This window comes from Sapajus apella, unplaced genomic scaffold (assembly GCF_009761245.1).
Source record: "Sapajus apella isolate SASKATOON/1434 unplaced genomic scaffold, GSC_monkey_1.0 scaffold5, whole genome shotgun sequence".
In the NCBI taxonomy this organism is placed as follows: Eukaryota; Metazoa; Chordata; class Mammalia; order Primates; family Cebidae; genus Sapajus; species Sapajus apella.
Genome location: NW_022436945.1, coordinates 38,244,379 through 38,260,008, shown reverse-complemented (window position 1 = coordinate 38,260,008; position 15,630 = coordinate 38,244,379). Strand labels below are relative to the sequence as shown.

The window sequence follows — 15,630 nt, the reverse complement described above, 5'->3', positions numbered from 1 at the left end:
CCGCATGTACAGGCTTCAGCTTTATAACTACAGTGTTTAAACACTGTCACTCCTAATATAAAAGTAAATGGTGAGCACATAATACGTTTTTCTCTGATTACAATAATCAGTAAGAACTGAACAGAATGGATATTTGATATACTTCTTTCTACCTTGCCAGCCAGAAGTAACTACAAAATGAAGGTGAGATATGGCAAGAAATGTCTAAGGTGTTTTCTGCAATTAATGAGCCTACCACTCATGTCTGATTTCTGTGTCTTAGAAGTTAGGCTGGGAACACAACACAGTCTAAGGAAGAATCTCTCAATATTAGAAAACTCAAGAGAACACTAAGCAAATAAAAAGAAACATCAAATCATGTCCAAGCTTCCAGGAAAAAAATAAACTTTGATGTAAGGCTGACAAAGACAATATCCCTTGGGTGGTTTCTTTATTAGTATAACCTTACAAACCTCAGGAGAGAGGAATATAGAGAATCCAGTTTCTGCCTTTTTCTTCTAATTCTAGTCTTATAGATAGCCCAGCATAAGCTGGAGAACTGAATCAGGAACTACAGCAGCCTCCTGTTGCAATTGTGACCTTCCACAAAAATGACTTACTTCATGATAACCAGGAGCTGAGGAAGGTGATACTCCCTGCACAGAGAGGGAAGGGGAGGCAATAGCTTTAAAATGATAATTTGTATGTACATTTTTGTATCCCTTATTCATACATAAATTACCTAGTTGTGTATATATGCATTTATAGTTTTAATTTACATAGTATATAAGAATATGAAAATTATATACAGTAATTCCCCATATATGCAGGGGATTGGCTCCACAACCTCCACCTATACCCAGATCTGCACATACTCAAGTCCCCCAGTCAGCCCTGTAGGACCCATGTATACAAAAAGTTAGGGCTCCATATAGGTGGAGTTTCACATCCCTCAAAAGCGTATTTTCGATCCCTGTTTGGCTGGGATAAATAAATCCACATAAGTACACTCAGGCAGTTTAAACTTGTATTGTTCAAGGTTCAACTGTAGAATTCTATTTTATTGAACACTGATTCATGACCTAGACACTCACCTGATTATCAGTATATACCGCTGATTAGATTCTGAGTTTTAACACCAAAAAAAAGAACATGGTTATAATAGGGTGTCAGGTTACTGAAACTGCAAAACAGCAGTTTTGTATTTCTTCTATAAAAGGTAGCCATACCACCAGAAAACAAAAGTGGATACTGGAAGCCAAGGGTTCAAATAAATACATCCTAATTCTGGGCCCAGGCATTCCTTTCTCAGCACAAAGTCTATAACTGGCCAATAACTTGGAGACACTATAATATTTGAATTATTTAAAAATAATAAAAAAAGAACCAAGACCATACGATGGAATACCATTCAGCAAATAAAACAAATGATATATTGGTATATGCTATTTCATGCAAGAATCTCAAAAACATCATGCTTAGTGAAAGAAGCAAGACACAAAGGCCATATCCATAAAAGGGAAATCTGCAGAGAGTAGATTAGTGATTGTCTGGGGCTAGGAGTGACTGAATGGGCATTAGGGATCTTATTGGGATGATGTAAATGTTCTATAACTGCTTTGTAGTGATGGTGTGCACAATTCAGTTAACTTAATAAAAATCACTGAACTGTACACTTAAAATGAATGAACTTTATGGTATGTAAGTATAGTTGTTTAAAAAAGAAAGGCCAAGAATGAAACTCAGAAACTCCAACTACACTGCCAGTTTTTAATCTGGCTTTATCATACTATATTTTATTAGAGTATGGTGAGAAAATACTAAGTGCTGTAAAGACACAAAACGTTGTGTGATTGGTAAACAATTCTCTGATAATAATATCCATACCACCAAAAAACTATCAAAGAAACCTGCCTTTGTAAAGCTCAGAAATCACTGGCCTAGAGGCTGCTGGTGATTATCTTCTAAATCACTACCATCTTATTTTACATAATAGTTTCTATTAATTTGAGATATAAACAGCGACATTATTTTTACATTTTCAGAGTCTTTCTTTCTTATTCCTCTGAGCTGTAGTATACAAAGCATCACAACAAGAAGAAAACAGAAAAATCTCATTTAAATTCCCTGGATTAAGAGATGTGGAAATTCAGGCCCATTAATGATGTAACCCACAAAGCCAGAATGGGGAAAGATGGAGAAAGGTAGAAAAAACTTGACAATGATGTTCATTCACTGTTTCTAAAACAAAGGAAGAAAAAAACTACTTACTAAACTCAGGGTGAAACAATAAAGATGTTTGAAATGACTGAATCTAACAGGCCTCTGGAGTTACCAAAATTAACAAGTGCACTTGTATGAAAGAGAAGTGGTTTAAAGAGTCTTGTTTTTCACAGTTCTATCAAATTCTCACCCATCTGAGAATAAACCTCAGCTTGGCTGATATTCTGGGCAGCCACAGACCATTAAGTACAGGCAGATCTCTCCAGCTCTGTGGTTGAAGTGAATGAGTGAGACCCGCCTAAAGAAAAAGGGACCAATTCTGTGGTCCTCAGCAGGCACAGACAGCAAAGCTTAAAAAAAAAAAAAGAAATGAACTCTGCACCAGTTTTGGAGGATCAATGGATTAAGATAAAACTTTAACTTCTAAGAATTCAAATCACCTAATTTGTTTTTAAACTAAAATACAAAATAAACATGATTAAATAATTACACTTTGAAAAATCAGCTGGCAAAGCCCAAACAATATTCCACTTGGCATTTGCACACATAGAAGACCCACACTAAATCAGGCAGAAATGTGCATCTTCGACATACGTGAAACTGATTCTGAGCTACTGTCTCTACAACGTACCTATCATGTCTACTTTTCTTGGCAGATAAATCATCTCCAGAGGCAGGTCTTCTCTTTTTCCTTGGTGGCATCACTTTATTAAAGCAGTCTGAAGAACTGCAAGACCGCAGACTTCCTACAAAACAAATTCAAAGAACACAAAATTAAGGTATGCTAAATCCTAACACTTCCAAAGAACAGTACTGCTAAATTAAATACTTCCAGCTTGTACTGTAAAGAATTTAGATGTTATCTATAAATGCTACGTAAAGAAAACACGGGCTTTTAGTTCCTTATTGAAAAAACATGTTATGGTCAAAAAATAAACCTAGCAATGACACAAATAAGTTAATACTTCACCAACCCAAATCACACCAGAAATAGAAGTTATCATTTCAATTTATTCTCCAAAAATACTAAATCATCTAATCTTTCTGTTCTCTTACGTCAATGTTCCCTCAAAACGAACTGCAGTGCTATCTCATGTACATACTTCATGAAACAAGGTCAGCTCAACATGTAACCCTGACTCTAAAATACATGTAAGCACATCAGTCCCAATACTCTTAAGCTTCAAAAGATATCTGATTACAAAAAAAAGAAAAACAGGAGGGCCGGGCGCGGTGGCTCACGCCTGTAATCCCAGCACTTTGGGAGGCCGGGGCGGGTGGATCACAAGGTCAAGAGATCAAGACCATCCTAGTCAACATGGTGAAACCCCGTCTCTACTAAAAATACAAAAAATTAGCTGGGCGTGGTGGTGCGTGCCTGTAATCCCAACTACTCAGGAGGCTGAGGCAGGAGAATTGCCTGAACCCAGGAGGTGGAGGTTGCGGTGAGCCAAGATCGCGCCATTGCACTCCAGCCTGGGTAACAAGAGCGAAACTCCGTCTCAAAAAAAAAGAAAAAGAAAAAGAAAAACAGGATTTGGGGTTTTTTTGGCAGATGTCTGACATTACCTTGAGCAAAATGTCCACAACAATTTTGTTTGTTTCTGCCACTTAAAGATTTTGCCCCGTTCAGTCAAGGTTTTCAGTCAGGAAACATAAGTTTCATTTGGTAATTGTCTGATATTAAAATGTAATAACAGATAATAATAACCACTGAACACTTATTGAGGTCTTACTGTGAGCCAGTCCTTATTCTTAACACTTGCATGTACTAATTCATTTATGTTCACAGCAAACCCATGAAGAAAAAACTATTATTGCCTTATGCAGATAAGAAAACTGAGGCAGAGGGGGGGTTAGGCAGATGGCAAAGCCAGGATTCACACTCAGGCAGTCTTGCTTCAGGCCGTCTTAAACCATTATAAATTACAAGACAACTATAAGATGATGAAAATACCCCATCTTGGTACAAGTGCCCTCAAATATATTATGTCATTTGGTTCCTGCAATAACCATGAATGACAGGCAGGGCAAAGATAATTATTTCTATTTAACAGGCAGGGAAAACTAAGGCTTAAGCATTCGAGTGACCTCCTGAGGTCTCAGGAATGAGAAGTGGTGAACTCTGAACCCCATGTCTTTCCTCCTTGCACTAACCCTTGGTTAACAGCCCAGGGCTCTCAGGGAGCCATGAGGACAGGAGAGCGTACAGGCGTGCTGGGGAATGAATAATCTGCAGTCAATGAGTAAGCTCCAGTTCTTCACCTACGTGGTTCTATCAGTCGCTAACCTACTTGGGGTCTCTCATTCACCATTTGAAGAATGAGAATTGTTATACAGCTATTTATCTGAATTTTTATGAAGGAAAACAATATCCATTCAATAAGTGCTTAGGCACCAAGTGCTGTGTTCAGGTGTTCAGGTGTTGCTGATATAAAGAAATCGGTTCCTAGCAGCACCACAGAAGGAGGCATGTGCACTATGCTCATGGCGGCCTTCAGCATTCACTTAACTCTCAGGACACAATTTTGCAGCATGTCTCATATTTTAACAAACAGGGAAACCAAAGCAGACAGAGATTAAGTGACAGCTGGAAAGCAGCACGTAAAGCCAAGGTATGAACCAAGCAGCCCAGCAGCAAAGCCCAAGCTCTCAGGCTCCATTTGCTGCCACCTCTACAAGGCCATAAAAGCGGAAAACTGAGAAGCAGAAAACTAAGGACAGAGCCCTAGAGAGTGTCAAGAGCCTGGAAAAAAGAAGGTAAAAACCCAAGCAGGGCGGAAACCCAGGAGAGTGTAATGTCCTGGAAGCCAAAGAAGGAGAGCATGCTTTGAGAAGGGAGTGTTCAACTGAAGCACAGAGGTCAACTCAGGTAAGGAGTGAAGGCACATATGAGATTTAGCAATAAAGTACACTGTCCACGGATCGGTGGAAGTGCGGAGAGGTGAGGAAGTGGACACAGTTAATGTGGACAGCTCTTTCCAGACACCTGCTCTGAAGGCAGAGAGAGCTGTCAATAGCCAAAAGTCACAACTCTGCTAAGAGCAATGATCAGAGCCAAAACCCAAATCCCAGTTCATATCTGGGCTTCTATCACTGTGCTAAATTCCTGAGATGACATGCTTCAGGAACATACCAGTCCAAAGCACCTTTTCTATTATAAATTGGGACTTTAGCCCAGATGAGGGTCCTTCCCAGACCTGTCTTGGACAGTGCACAGGCTCAAGGATCCTGCCTGCTCCTTCAGCACAAAACCAGTTCAAGTCTAAATAGATGACCCTCAGCCACCATTCCTGGGGGCACAACCAGGCTCTGTCCTTCCAAGGATGAGAGTAGAGAGCTCTTCAAAGACACTAGGCAACCCCATATCTCTCTCCCCACAACTGCAATGAGAACTGGAAGAGAAAGAGGGAGAGTGCAGTCCACCACCCCATACACCCCATTCATCTTCTCTGTAAAATGCTGCCCCATTCACAAACACCACTAAAGCTTACTAAAAGGTCCAAATAATTGCAGTGACCCAAGCTTCTGCAGACTGCCAACATACAAAAACAAAGATTTATTCATACCTATTAATGCCCTGGGGTGGGGCTTGCAGGATGAAAAGGTATGCCCTGCTCAGCTGTAAAGCCTGTTATACTGCCCAGAAATGAAGAGTCTGTCCTGATCCTCAAGGCTGGCTTCTCCCTCCTTAGATGTATATGCAGGAAGAAAAGACATTTTCTTTCTTCCAACAACAATCATGGTTTGGTTCTTAGCTTGTGGTCTGGCAGTAACCTCTCCCCTTCCACGTGTGCAGACATAGAGGAATATGCACTTACCTCCTCAATCCATAAGAAGAGGAACACTGTTTAAAATAACGTCTACCCCAATATTCACCAATACAAGTTCACTTATTAGCTCCTCTACCACCTGCTTCTTCCTAGACACACTGGTACAACATTTGGTTTCAACTGAATCCTACTTGTCAACAACATGAGCATGTTTTTGGTAAATATATAATCATAAATTAACATTTTCAACTTTCTCTTATTTTTCTTCTTATTGATAAATGCTTTCTATTAAAAGTTTCACAAATAATTTTTTCTTATGTCTGTGGAAAACTTACTCATCTCTGAGACCCAAATCATCCCAGATTTGGCAAATGATTCTGTCATTTATTAAAATTTTTATCTCCTAAGAGGCATGACCTTTTTTTTTTTTTAAGCATCTCTCCACTCTAATAATCAGTATAAGCAAGTGACAGTTAATGGGCCATTTTTCACAAAGAAACTGTGTCTATCCACCTGCCCCGACAGCCATCCTAGTTCAGGCACTGACTCGCTGACTCTTGCACAGCTGCCTCACAAGGAGGATGAGGTAAACTTCAACCCAGGGAAGGGAAGGAAAGTGACTGAGGATTACATGGCACAGCTGGTCAAGGCAGAGTTACCCTGGAATCCACACAGGCTACCAAAAAAGCAACATTTTAATGCTGAGGAAAACAACTTTATTTGAAATAATAATTTGCCAGAATGAACTAAATCAACAAAACAGATAACACCCAATTCAAGTCCATTTGCCCCAAACCTGCTCCTCCAATGGCTGCAGGGATCCTAACTAAGCAAGAACAACCACTAGGATTTCTCAAGAGCACAGACAATGGCACATACTGCTTTGCGGGGTCCTGTTTGGTTCACTTGTACATACTCAGCAGCTAACAGAATGTCTTACTACAGTAATAATAAGATACATCCATTACTGAGTAATATGCTGGACTCCCGTAAATATTTGTTGAATATTTGTTGATTTATACATGTTTTAGGAACATTATATAACATGTATAATTTGTACATGTTCCTAAAACATGTATAAATCAGATTCTGCTAAAAAAAAAATACATTTCCAAAGACTTAAAACACCTATGAGTAGATAAAACACCATCATTTCAGACTTTTTTCCCATTTGTCACTAGAACAGTTGACTTTAAGTTTCCTGGCAGATAGGATTTTTTTTAAAGACATATTCAAGAAATATTTGCTTCTTAAGATAACTTGTCATATATTTTTATGAAAAAATACTTAAATATAAATAATTTCTATAAATTTGCATTTATTTGTATCATTACATTTAGACTTCCCAGACTCAGAACTTCTATCACTTGTATTATTCGACTTTAAAAGTTTATCTTTACAAAAAAATGCAAATAATATAAACAAGAATGTTATGAAATATTTATCTGCTTCAGAGAATGAGCTATTTTAACCATTTTAAAGTACTTAAAGTACTTAGGTACAAACATCTGGCATTAGAGGTAGAAGCAAGATATTAAGGCTGATGTTTTATTATATTGTTAACAATAATTACAAAGTACTTTCAAAGTTATTTATGTTCACATATCTGGGAGATGTTTCTACATTTCCACTTCAGTGACTCTGAAATCAATCCTCATATCACTAGAAGCTCTTTCTTAATGCTGTGGTATTTATATGACACTTACGAAAGCAATCAGAATTGTGTGCAATTTTTGCCCAAAGATTATTACTTAAATTCAGGTTTCTTTTGGGTTCAGTGTTTCAAGAGAACAAAATTAAATATTTTTTAACTGACACTATCTGATTTCAAATGAATGAGACTATCAATGAATATAGCTTTTCTTCCCACATTAATCAAAAATATTGTCAACATTTTTTCAACAGATCTAACCTAGCATTTCAGACAGAAAGTCCATTTTAAAGGGCAACTTGAGTTCACCTGGTTCAGACTAATGGCCCTTTAATGTCTATCAAGCTTGCTGTTTTCATAGTAATTTAACTATGTAGCACATTATTCTTACTAAATAGTCCTTAAGTAGGTGCTTCACTGCCTTTTTTTTTTTTTTTTTTAATCTTTCTGCTTTGAGGTCCTCAAGTAAAAAAAAGTCAAAGAGGTCTACAAAACTAGAGAATATTTTTTATTTCTCCAAACTTAATACAAATAGATGTTCCAATACAAAACTTTCACTGTCTCATTTTTCATTTCAGTGAGCTGATTGCATCACAGCCTTGTTTCACTTATTAACATTTTACAGAGTTCATCCTGCCACTTCAGTACTTTTTATACAGCTATTTTGCCTCACTTTTCATTGAACAGTCACAAAGATACAGTAATTTAAGTTGATAGATTGCCTTTTTAAGGTATCTTACCAGTAACTAATATTTTTATTTCATTTTTTTAAACAGATCATTGAACTACTTGCCTGCTTGAGTGAAACTATCAGTGCTTAAATGTACAATTTTCATCCTAACTAAAGACAAAAGAATTTTTTCCTTTCTCTCTAAATACTTGTGACATCTATCATCATCTTCCTATTTTTTTTTTTTTTTTGGTCCTCTCTGATTGGCTTTTTAAAATTCACTCCTTCTATTTTGTGCTATTTCTCCAAGATTAACTACGAATTCATTCTTTTTCCTTTTGGTGGGAGGAAGATTCGGAGCACACAAGAAAGGTGTAAGAAGAGGCAGAGCAGGAAGATACCTGACCTCTAGAACTGAGGTTTGGCTCTTCAATACACAGGAGTTACAGGCACTGCCCAGACTACTACTGTTAGACCGAGAGACTCAAAGAAGTACTACAACGACTCAACTTTTTCAGATGTCTAAACATCATAGATTTTGTGTTGCTCAGCTTTTAAAGTATACTCTGTTGGGTATAGGAATCACAAGTGAGGCTGTAACCAGATAGGAAATGTTAATGAAATGGGCTACTCCAAGAAATCACTAACACTAACTACATTGACCGGGCACTTACAAGGTACCAGGCAATAAACCAGCATGTCATACTGATAGCAGCAGCCCGTCTGAAGCAATCGCTGCCCTGAGGCCGGCTGCAGTGGGGGAGAAGCAGCAACGCTGCGCACTCCACCACCAAGTAGGAACAAGCAGGAGTCCCGCCCCCTTCTGAGCTGTGGGGGCAGGACCCTCGCCCTCCCAAGCACAGCTGCAGCCGCCCAGCCGAGGCTGCAGACCCAGGCTTCCCTGCACTCTCAAGGATGGGAAGGCCCCTTACTCCTACAGCCTCAGAAGTGCCTGCTCCCATCTCCCTGCTCCTGGTGCCTGCTCTGATTTTAGAGTAAAGCTGAGGCCAAGCCCAGGCCCTGTCACAACTTGGCCAGGTGTACACATACTTGGGATAGTACTGACATACCAGCCCCCTGCCACCTTAGCTCCCTCCAAACTTTGGGCACCGACAAGCATCAGGGGAAGGCCGAGGGGAGCTAAGGGCAGTTTGGTGCAGACCTGCAAGTGCCTGTTGGGACAAACAGCCTGAGTGCTGTGGGCACCATAGTTGGCAGGTTGACGGCAAGTTGATGGCAGCAGGAAGCAGATAGGCTTCTGGGCAGAAAGGGGCGGGTCCCTAGTAAATCTGCACCTTCAAGGCTGGAATGGCCTGATGCCTGCAGGCTGGGCTGCCAGTTCCATGGACTAGAGTAAGAACTTATGGTGCTTTTTCCAGGACATCTCGTGGCCATCCATGGACCAATCGGCACGCAATTCTTCCCCTCTGAAGCCCATTAAAAACCCCAGACAGGGCAGAGAACAGGACAACCTGCCTGTAGATAGGAGCTACTCACTCCAGGTCACCTCTCTGCTGAGGGCTGCAAAGATGTCGGGAGGACCTGACTGCAAAAAGGAGCTACCTACTTCAGGGCTCCTGGGAACTGTTCTGCGGCTCAAAGAAGCTCCTCTCCACCTTGCTCACCCTCCAGTTGTCTGCATACCTCATTCTTCCTGGACGTGGGACAAGAACTCAGGACGCTCTGAATACATGACTAAAAGAGCTGTAACACAAACAGGACTGAAACACACCCCCTGCCACTCACCACATTGTGGGTGGTGAGGAGAGAAGAGCTGCAGCCCTTTGGGGAGTCCAGACCTAGAAGTCCCTCAAGCCAGGGCTGTGATACCCTCTTTGGGGTTCTGTGGTTACTGGTGTCTCCAAGATTCCAGATTGCTACCACATTCCCCTCATCCAGGTGCAGGTGCCCACAGCAGAAGCCACATGCAGTACATCTGGTCCAGCTGCAGGCTCGCACAGAGCAGGCACCTATAGCTACCTGTCCCACCACAGCAGCCAGCATGCCTGGCTGTGGGCAGTGATTGGACCAGGTGCTCACTTGCCCACATACTCCTTGCTGCTCTGTGCCTGACCCGCACTTGGCAGGTGTGGGATCTGGGCTGATAGCGTGAGCTGAGCGCCGCCTGCCTGGCCAAGTGGGTGGAATGAGGCCAACAGGTGCAAGCAATACTCAGGCAGAAGGCACCACCAGCCACAAAAGTTTCCAGCTGGCAAAACGACACCCTAAGAATCCCATGAAAAGTACTCCCAGTATTGGACATATCCACTGTAACCAAGACAAAAGTGGAAACATAAGGCCAAGTATACTTTCCTCTTTTGCTTTCCTGAATTTTAACTTAGTTTTTCAACTGCCACACTTTTGGTTAAATATTTATCTGTGAAATTGCTACAGTAACAATACTTATCTAATTCAAAAGTAACTATTAAAACTGGCCCAAAAGTTATATTCCCACATTATTAATGGTGGCTAACAGTTAAATACACAAACGTACATAAATCAACAGAAGGCTGAAGAAACATACTGTAAAATATCCATAGATTAGAAAATTACACAGTCATTAAAAAGGCAAATGCTTTATAAATGTGTTACTATGAAAAGATCTCAAAGATACACTGACTAAAAAAGAAGCAAATACAAATATACACTTGTATTTAAGGAAAAAATGTATCATCATCATCAACATTTGGTTAACGAACAGAAGAAACAAGTTACCTCTGGAAAGTCAAATGTGGACTACTAGTGGAAGATGGAAGCTAGGGGTGATAAACTAGGACAGAAATCTTCACTTTTGTTTTACATATTTTTAAAAACCATGCAGATATACTGTTTTAAAATTACTAAATTATTTTTGACTTCCCTTGAGTTGATCTATATTTGCTGATATGGAAAGATCAAGTGAAGGGACCCTCGGTGCCCCTGAACTCCTAGAACACTCCTAGTGCAGTCTCTGCCCCGTCTCACTTCTCCCACTGGAAGGAGTGCCTGATCTAAGTGCTGAGAGACTGAGCAGAGACCCCGCCCCTCTGAACTCCCTTTCAGATCTGCCTGCCAGTAGAGCAGGCAGAAAGAGTATGAACACTTCCACTGTCACAGTGCAGGGTGTGAAGGGTCAGCATGTGTGCCAGCCTGTGCTTATCTAGTTGTGGCAGTGATTCCGGTGAAACGCTGGAAGGCCTGTGTATTTGCACATCTAACTTGTGTTTTCCAAAAACACTGTTACTTCAATCGCCACCTTACACCTAATTTTCAATTGATTCTGAACAAATTTAGAGGTGAAGGTAGAAAGAATCCTAAGTCTCAACAGCCCCCCTGAACGCACCATTAAATGAAAAAAGAAAAATGCAGTATAACATGTACAGTATATCACTGATACTAAATTTAAAACTACTACTAAAAATGTATATGCAAGCATAAAAATGTGAGAAAGGATCCTGCACCCTCTCATTCCCTCATCTCTCTCCTTCGCTCACCTTCTTGTTCTGCCATGCCCTTCTCTAAAGAGGTACCCGCCATTCTCCCCAGCAAGCTGTCTGGCCTGCAGAGGTCAGCATGCAGCTCTGCCTTGCCCAGCTCTCCCAGCACACCACAGCCCGACCTGAGGGTCTGCAGAGGCTATAGGCTGTGACCTGTACAGTGCCTATGATGACACAATACCACCTATGGAGAAATCTCTTGTGAAAACAGACATTCAGATAGCTCCTACTTCCACCAGGTGTTGTGGAAGAATAGCTCCACGCTGGCTTGGCTGCAAAACACTTTACAGATGTAGGAGGTGGTGTCATAGAGGAAGATTACAGAGGAAATGTTGGTGCTGCACTGTTTAATTTTGGCAAAGAAAAGTCTGAAGTCAAAAAAGATGATTGAATTGCAGTTCATTTGTCAATGAATTCCTTATCCAGAAATAGAAGTTTAAAGCTTTGGATGACACTGAAAAGGGTTCAAGAGGTTTGGGTTACATTGGAAATAATTAAAACTTATGCTAAGAATAGAAAATGAGAAATCATACCTTTTTCTTAAAAATAAACAATTTTTGCTTTGGAAAACAAAAAAAAAAGCCTGAAAGGACCAACGTTAAACCGTGCTGGCAGAAAGTGATAGGATTAGGAGACAAAAAAGACAACTGTCACTTTTCACTCTATTTACTTTTGTGCTATTCAAAATCCCCCAACAAGCACTGCTATGGCCTGAATGTTTGTGTGCCTCCAAAATTCACATGCTGAAATGTAATCCCCAATCTGTTGGTATTAAGAGGTAGGGTGGGAGGTGATTAGGTCAGGAAGGTAGAGCCCTCCTAATTGGAATTAGTGCCCTTAAAAAGAGGCCTAAGGGAACTGTCTGCCCCTTGTGCCATGTTAAGATGTGGCAAGGAAGAGGCACCAATCAGTGAGGAACAGACCCTCACCAGACACGGGATCTGCTGGTGCCTTGATCTGAAATTTCCCAGACTCCAGAACCATGAACAATCAAGTTCTTTGCTTATAAACTACCCAGTCTAAGGTATTCTGTTATAGTTGCCCAGACTAAGACAAATTTCATCTATTACTATGGCCATTTTCAAAAAATTTAAAATGTGTTTTAATAACTTTTGCTGGGAGTTTAGTAACTTAGATCAAATGCAAGTTTCTGAACTTTATGATTACTAACAGTTGAGAGAAGTGGTTCTCAAAGTGTGGTCTCTAGATCAGCTGCATCAGCATCATGTAGAAGCAAACTCTGGGGTCCCAGCCTCAGTCTACAGAACCAGAAACTCTGGAGTGGAACCCAGCATTTGTACTTTAAACAAGGCCTCCCCCCAGGTAATTGTAATGCCAGCTAAACTTTGAGAACCTTAGGGTTAGAGAATAACTTATAATAATCAAGTTTCAATTTTCCCATTCCTAAATCCTCAGGAATTATAAACATATATACATACACACATGCATGCACATACATGCACCATATTAAATCATTTTTCAGCTCAATTTCACAAACATTTGTGGAATACCTTTCAAACTGCATTACTTTAGCACCTTTTTAGTATAAATGAAAATACTGCAGTAGAGAAAAAAAATATGGTTTATTGAAACTATGCAAAAGAATCCCCAGCCTCTTTAAAGAGATTAAAAAGTGCTTTATTATAAATGAGAGCCCCAGAAGAGATTTCCTACTGGAAAGAAGCTATAACATGGCTGCCTTCGTTACTCCCTGAAAAACAACCTCAGCCAAGGAACAACTTGTTACTGGAGTATATTATGACAACAAAGAGCATTCATGGCTAGTATTTCTCTTTCCTACTGTAGCAGATGCTACAGTATCAGGTATCTGTGCTTGGGCTAGACCCTCTGGGCTGCTACTCTGAACCTTGAAAGCAAGCTGGCTTCCCTGTCCACAGCTAGAAAGCTTTACTTATATATTAAGAAGTTATTTAAAATTAAGTAGTATTAGCATTTACAGATACCTGTTTGGTGATCGTCTTGGCCAACGTCTTCTGTTAGGTTCTGCAAGAAATATGTTTGTTATTACCAAGAAATCACATACCATATAGCAAGTTTTACCATTAACTATTTTCATAAGCAACTGATATCCTAATATCTAAAATACAAATTTTTATCAAATACACTTTCTCAAAAAGACTACTTCAAACAGTTGGTAATTTTGTCTTTAAAAGAATGACTTACTAGCTTATTAAGGGTGTGGTAGATCTTATGAATATTTGCCAGTGTTGAGAGATGGGAGTTCAGCTGAAAGTCTTTAAAAGAAAAAGGAGAAATTTCAGTGTCATTTATTTCCAATACTGCAAAAAGACTATTAAAAAAAAAAAACTCAGAAGATAAATGTTTTGATATAATTAAATACTATATAAATTAATTTGATACTTAATAAAATTTTTTTAAAACATGCAATTACTGACCTACCTCCTAGAAATAGTCTGACAATAAAGTTAAACTCCCAACCAAATGTTTAAGTTCATGAAATTTTCATGTGAATTCTAAGGTAAAACAAAAATACTTCAGTAGCTATAAAATCCTGCCAGCAGTGAACTTGAACTTAATAAAAGCTATCAATAATGTTAGCAAATTAAACAAATCATAAAAACAGAAGATAAGTCTCAAATGAAATGCTCACTTTCTCCTTCTCTTCCCCAGAATCACTGGTACGATAAGCTCATGGCAAGAAAATGATAGAAAAGCATCTCAACATTCAGTGTTTCTTTTTTTCTATTTTCTTTTTCTTTAGGACAGGATCTCATTCTGTTGCCCAGGCTGAAGTGCACTGGTGCAATCATGGTTCATTGCAGCCTCAACCTCCCAGGCTCAAGTGATCTTCCTGCCTGAGCCTGCAGACCAGCTGGGACTACTGGTGTGCACCATCATGCCTAGCTAATTTTTTTTTTTTTTTTTTTTTTTTTGGAGAGACACGGTCTTCCTATGTTGCCCAGGCTGGTCTCAAACTTCTGGGTTCAACTGATCCTCTTGCCTCAGCCTCCCAAAGTGTCAGGATTAAAGGTGTGAACCACCACCACGCGCAGCCTCAACTTCAAATGTTTTTATAAAGTATGTTTGTATACATATTAGGCTACAAAAATGTAAGCTGAAAGTTTATTAATAATTATATATATAAATACCACTGGAAGTATTTTCATAAAATATCAGGATTTACATTAGTTCCTTCTTTCCTATTAGTAAACGTTAGTATGAAAATGACCATGAAAAGATACTGTAACTCTCCAAGTTATACCATTCCGATAAAAAGAAAGAAAACAAAAAAGCACCCTTTACTAGAACATTTTATTTGGGACACGTATCAGATCCAAAGAACAGACCCAAAGAGCAGATGCTACAGTATCAAGTATCTGTGCTTGGGCTGGACCCTCTGGGCTGCTACTCTGAACCTTGAAAGCAAGCTGGCTTCCCTGTCCACAGCTAGAAAGCTCTACTTTCTCTTCTAAAGCTTCTTGGGAGTCCAATTCTGAATAGGTCAGGTCTGCAGGGCGGAGGGGCTGACAGACGCAGAGCCCCTGACATTCACATGCACTGTTCCAGCCTACCTCACATCACAGTCCCAGCCATCTAGAATGGTCCAAAAAAACAGCATCTTGAGCTGAGAGACAGCCAGGGCAGGGCCTAAAGCTCTAAATGGCCCTCCAATATAGACATGCATGAATTGTTTAGCATCTGAACAGCCTAGCCATGCTTAAGATAAATGATGGCATAATGTGGCTCAGAATCTGGATTTTTCCATCTTAATATGATTGCACAGAGGTTTAGAAAAGTATGTGTATTATGACTTATTTATTTACGTTTATATTTACTAAACATGAACAGGGGTAGAAGCTGGAAGCAACAGCCCTC

At 39.8% G+C, this 15,630-nt stretch overlaps 1 protein-coding gene and 1 pseudogene across 1 annotated transcript in view; one reads left to right on the top strand and one right to left on the bottom strand.

Moving 5' to 3' along the window:
- DCUN1D4 (defective in cullin neddylation 1 domain containing 4) overlaps positions 1–15,630 on the bottom strand; it is a 73,170-nt gene that overhangs the window by 38,587 nt on the left and 18,953 nt on the right. Inside the window, 3 exon segments of the mRNA XM_032274151.1 lie at positions 2,834–2,948; positions 13,737–13,776; positions 13,957–14,027. Of these exon segments, the coding sequence (XP_032130042.1) occupies positions 2,834–2,948; positions 13,737–13,776; positions 13,957–14,027 (226 nt within the window).
- LOC116548713 lies at positions 11,769–12,287 on the top strand (annotated as a pseudogene).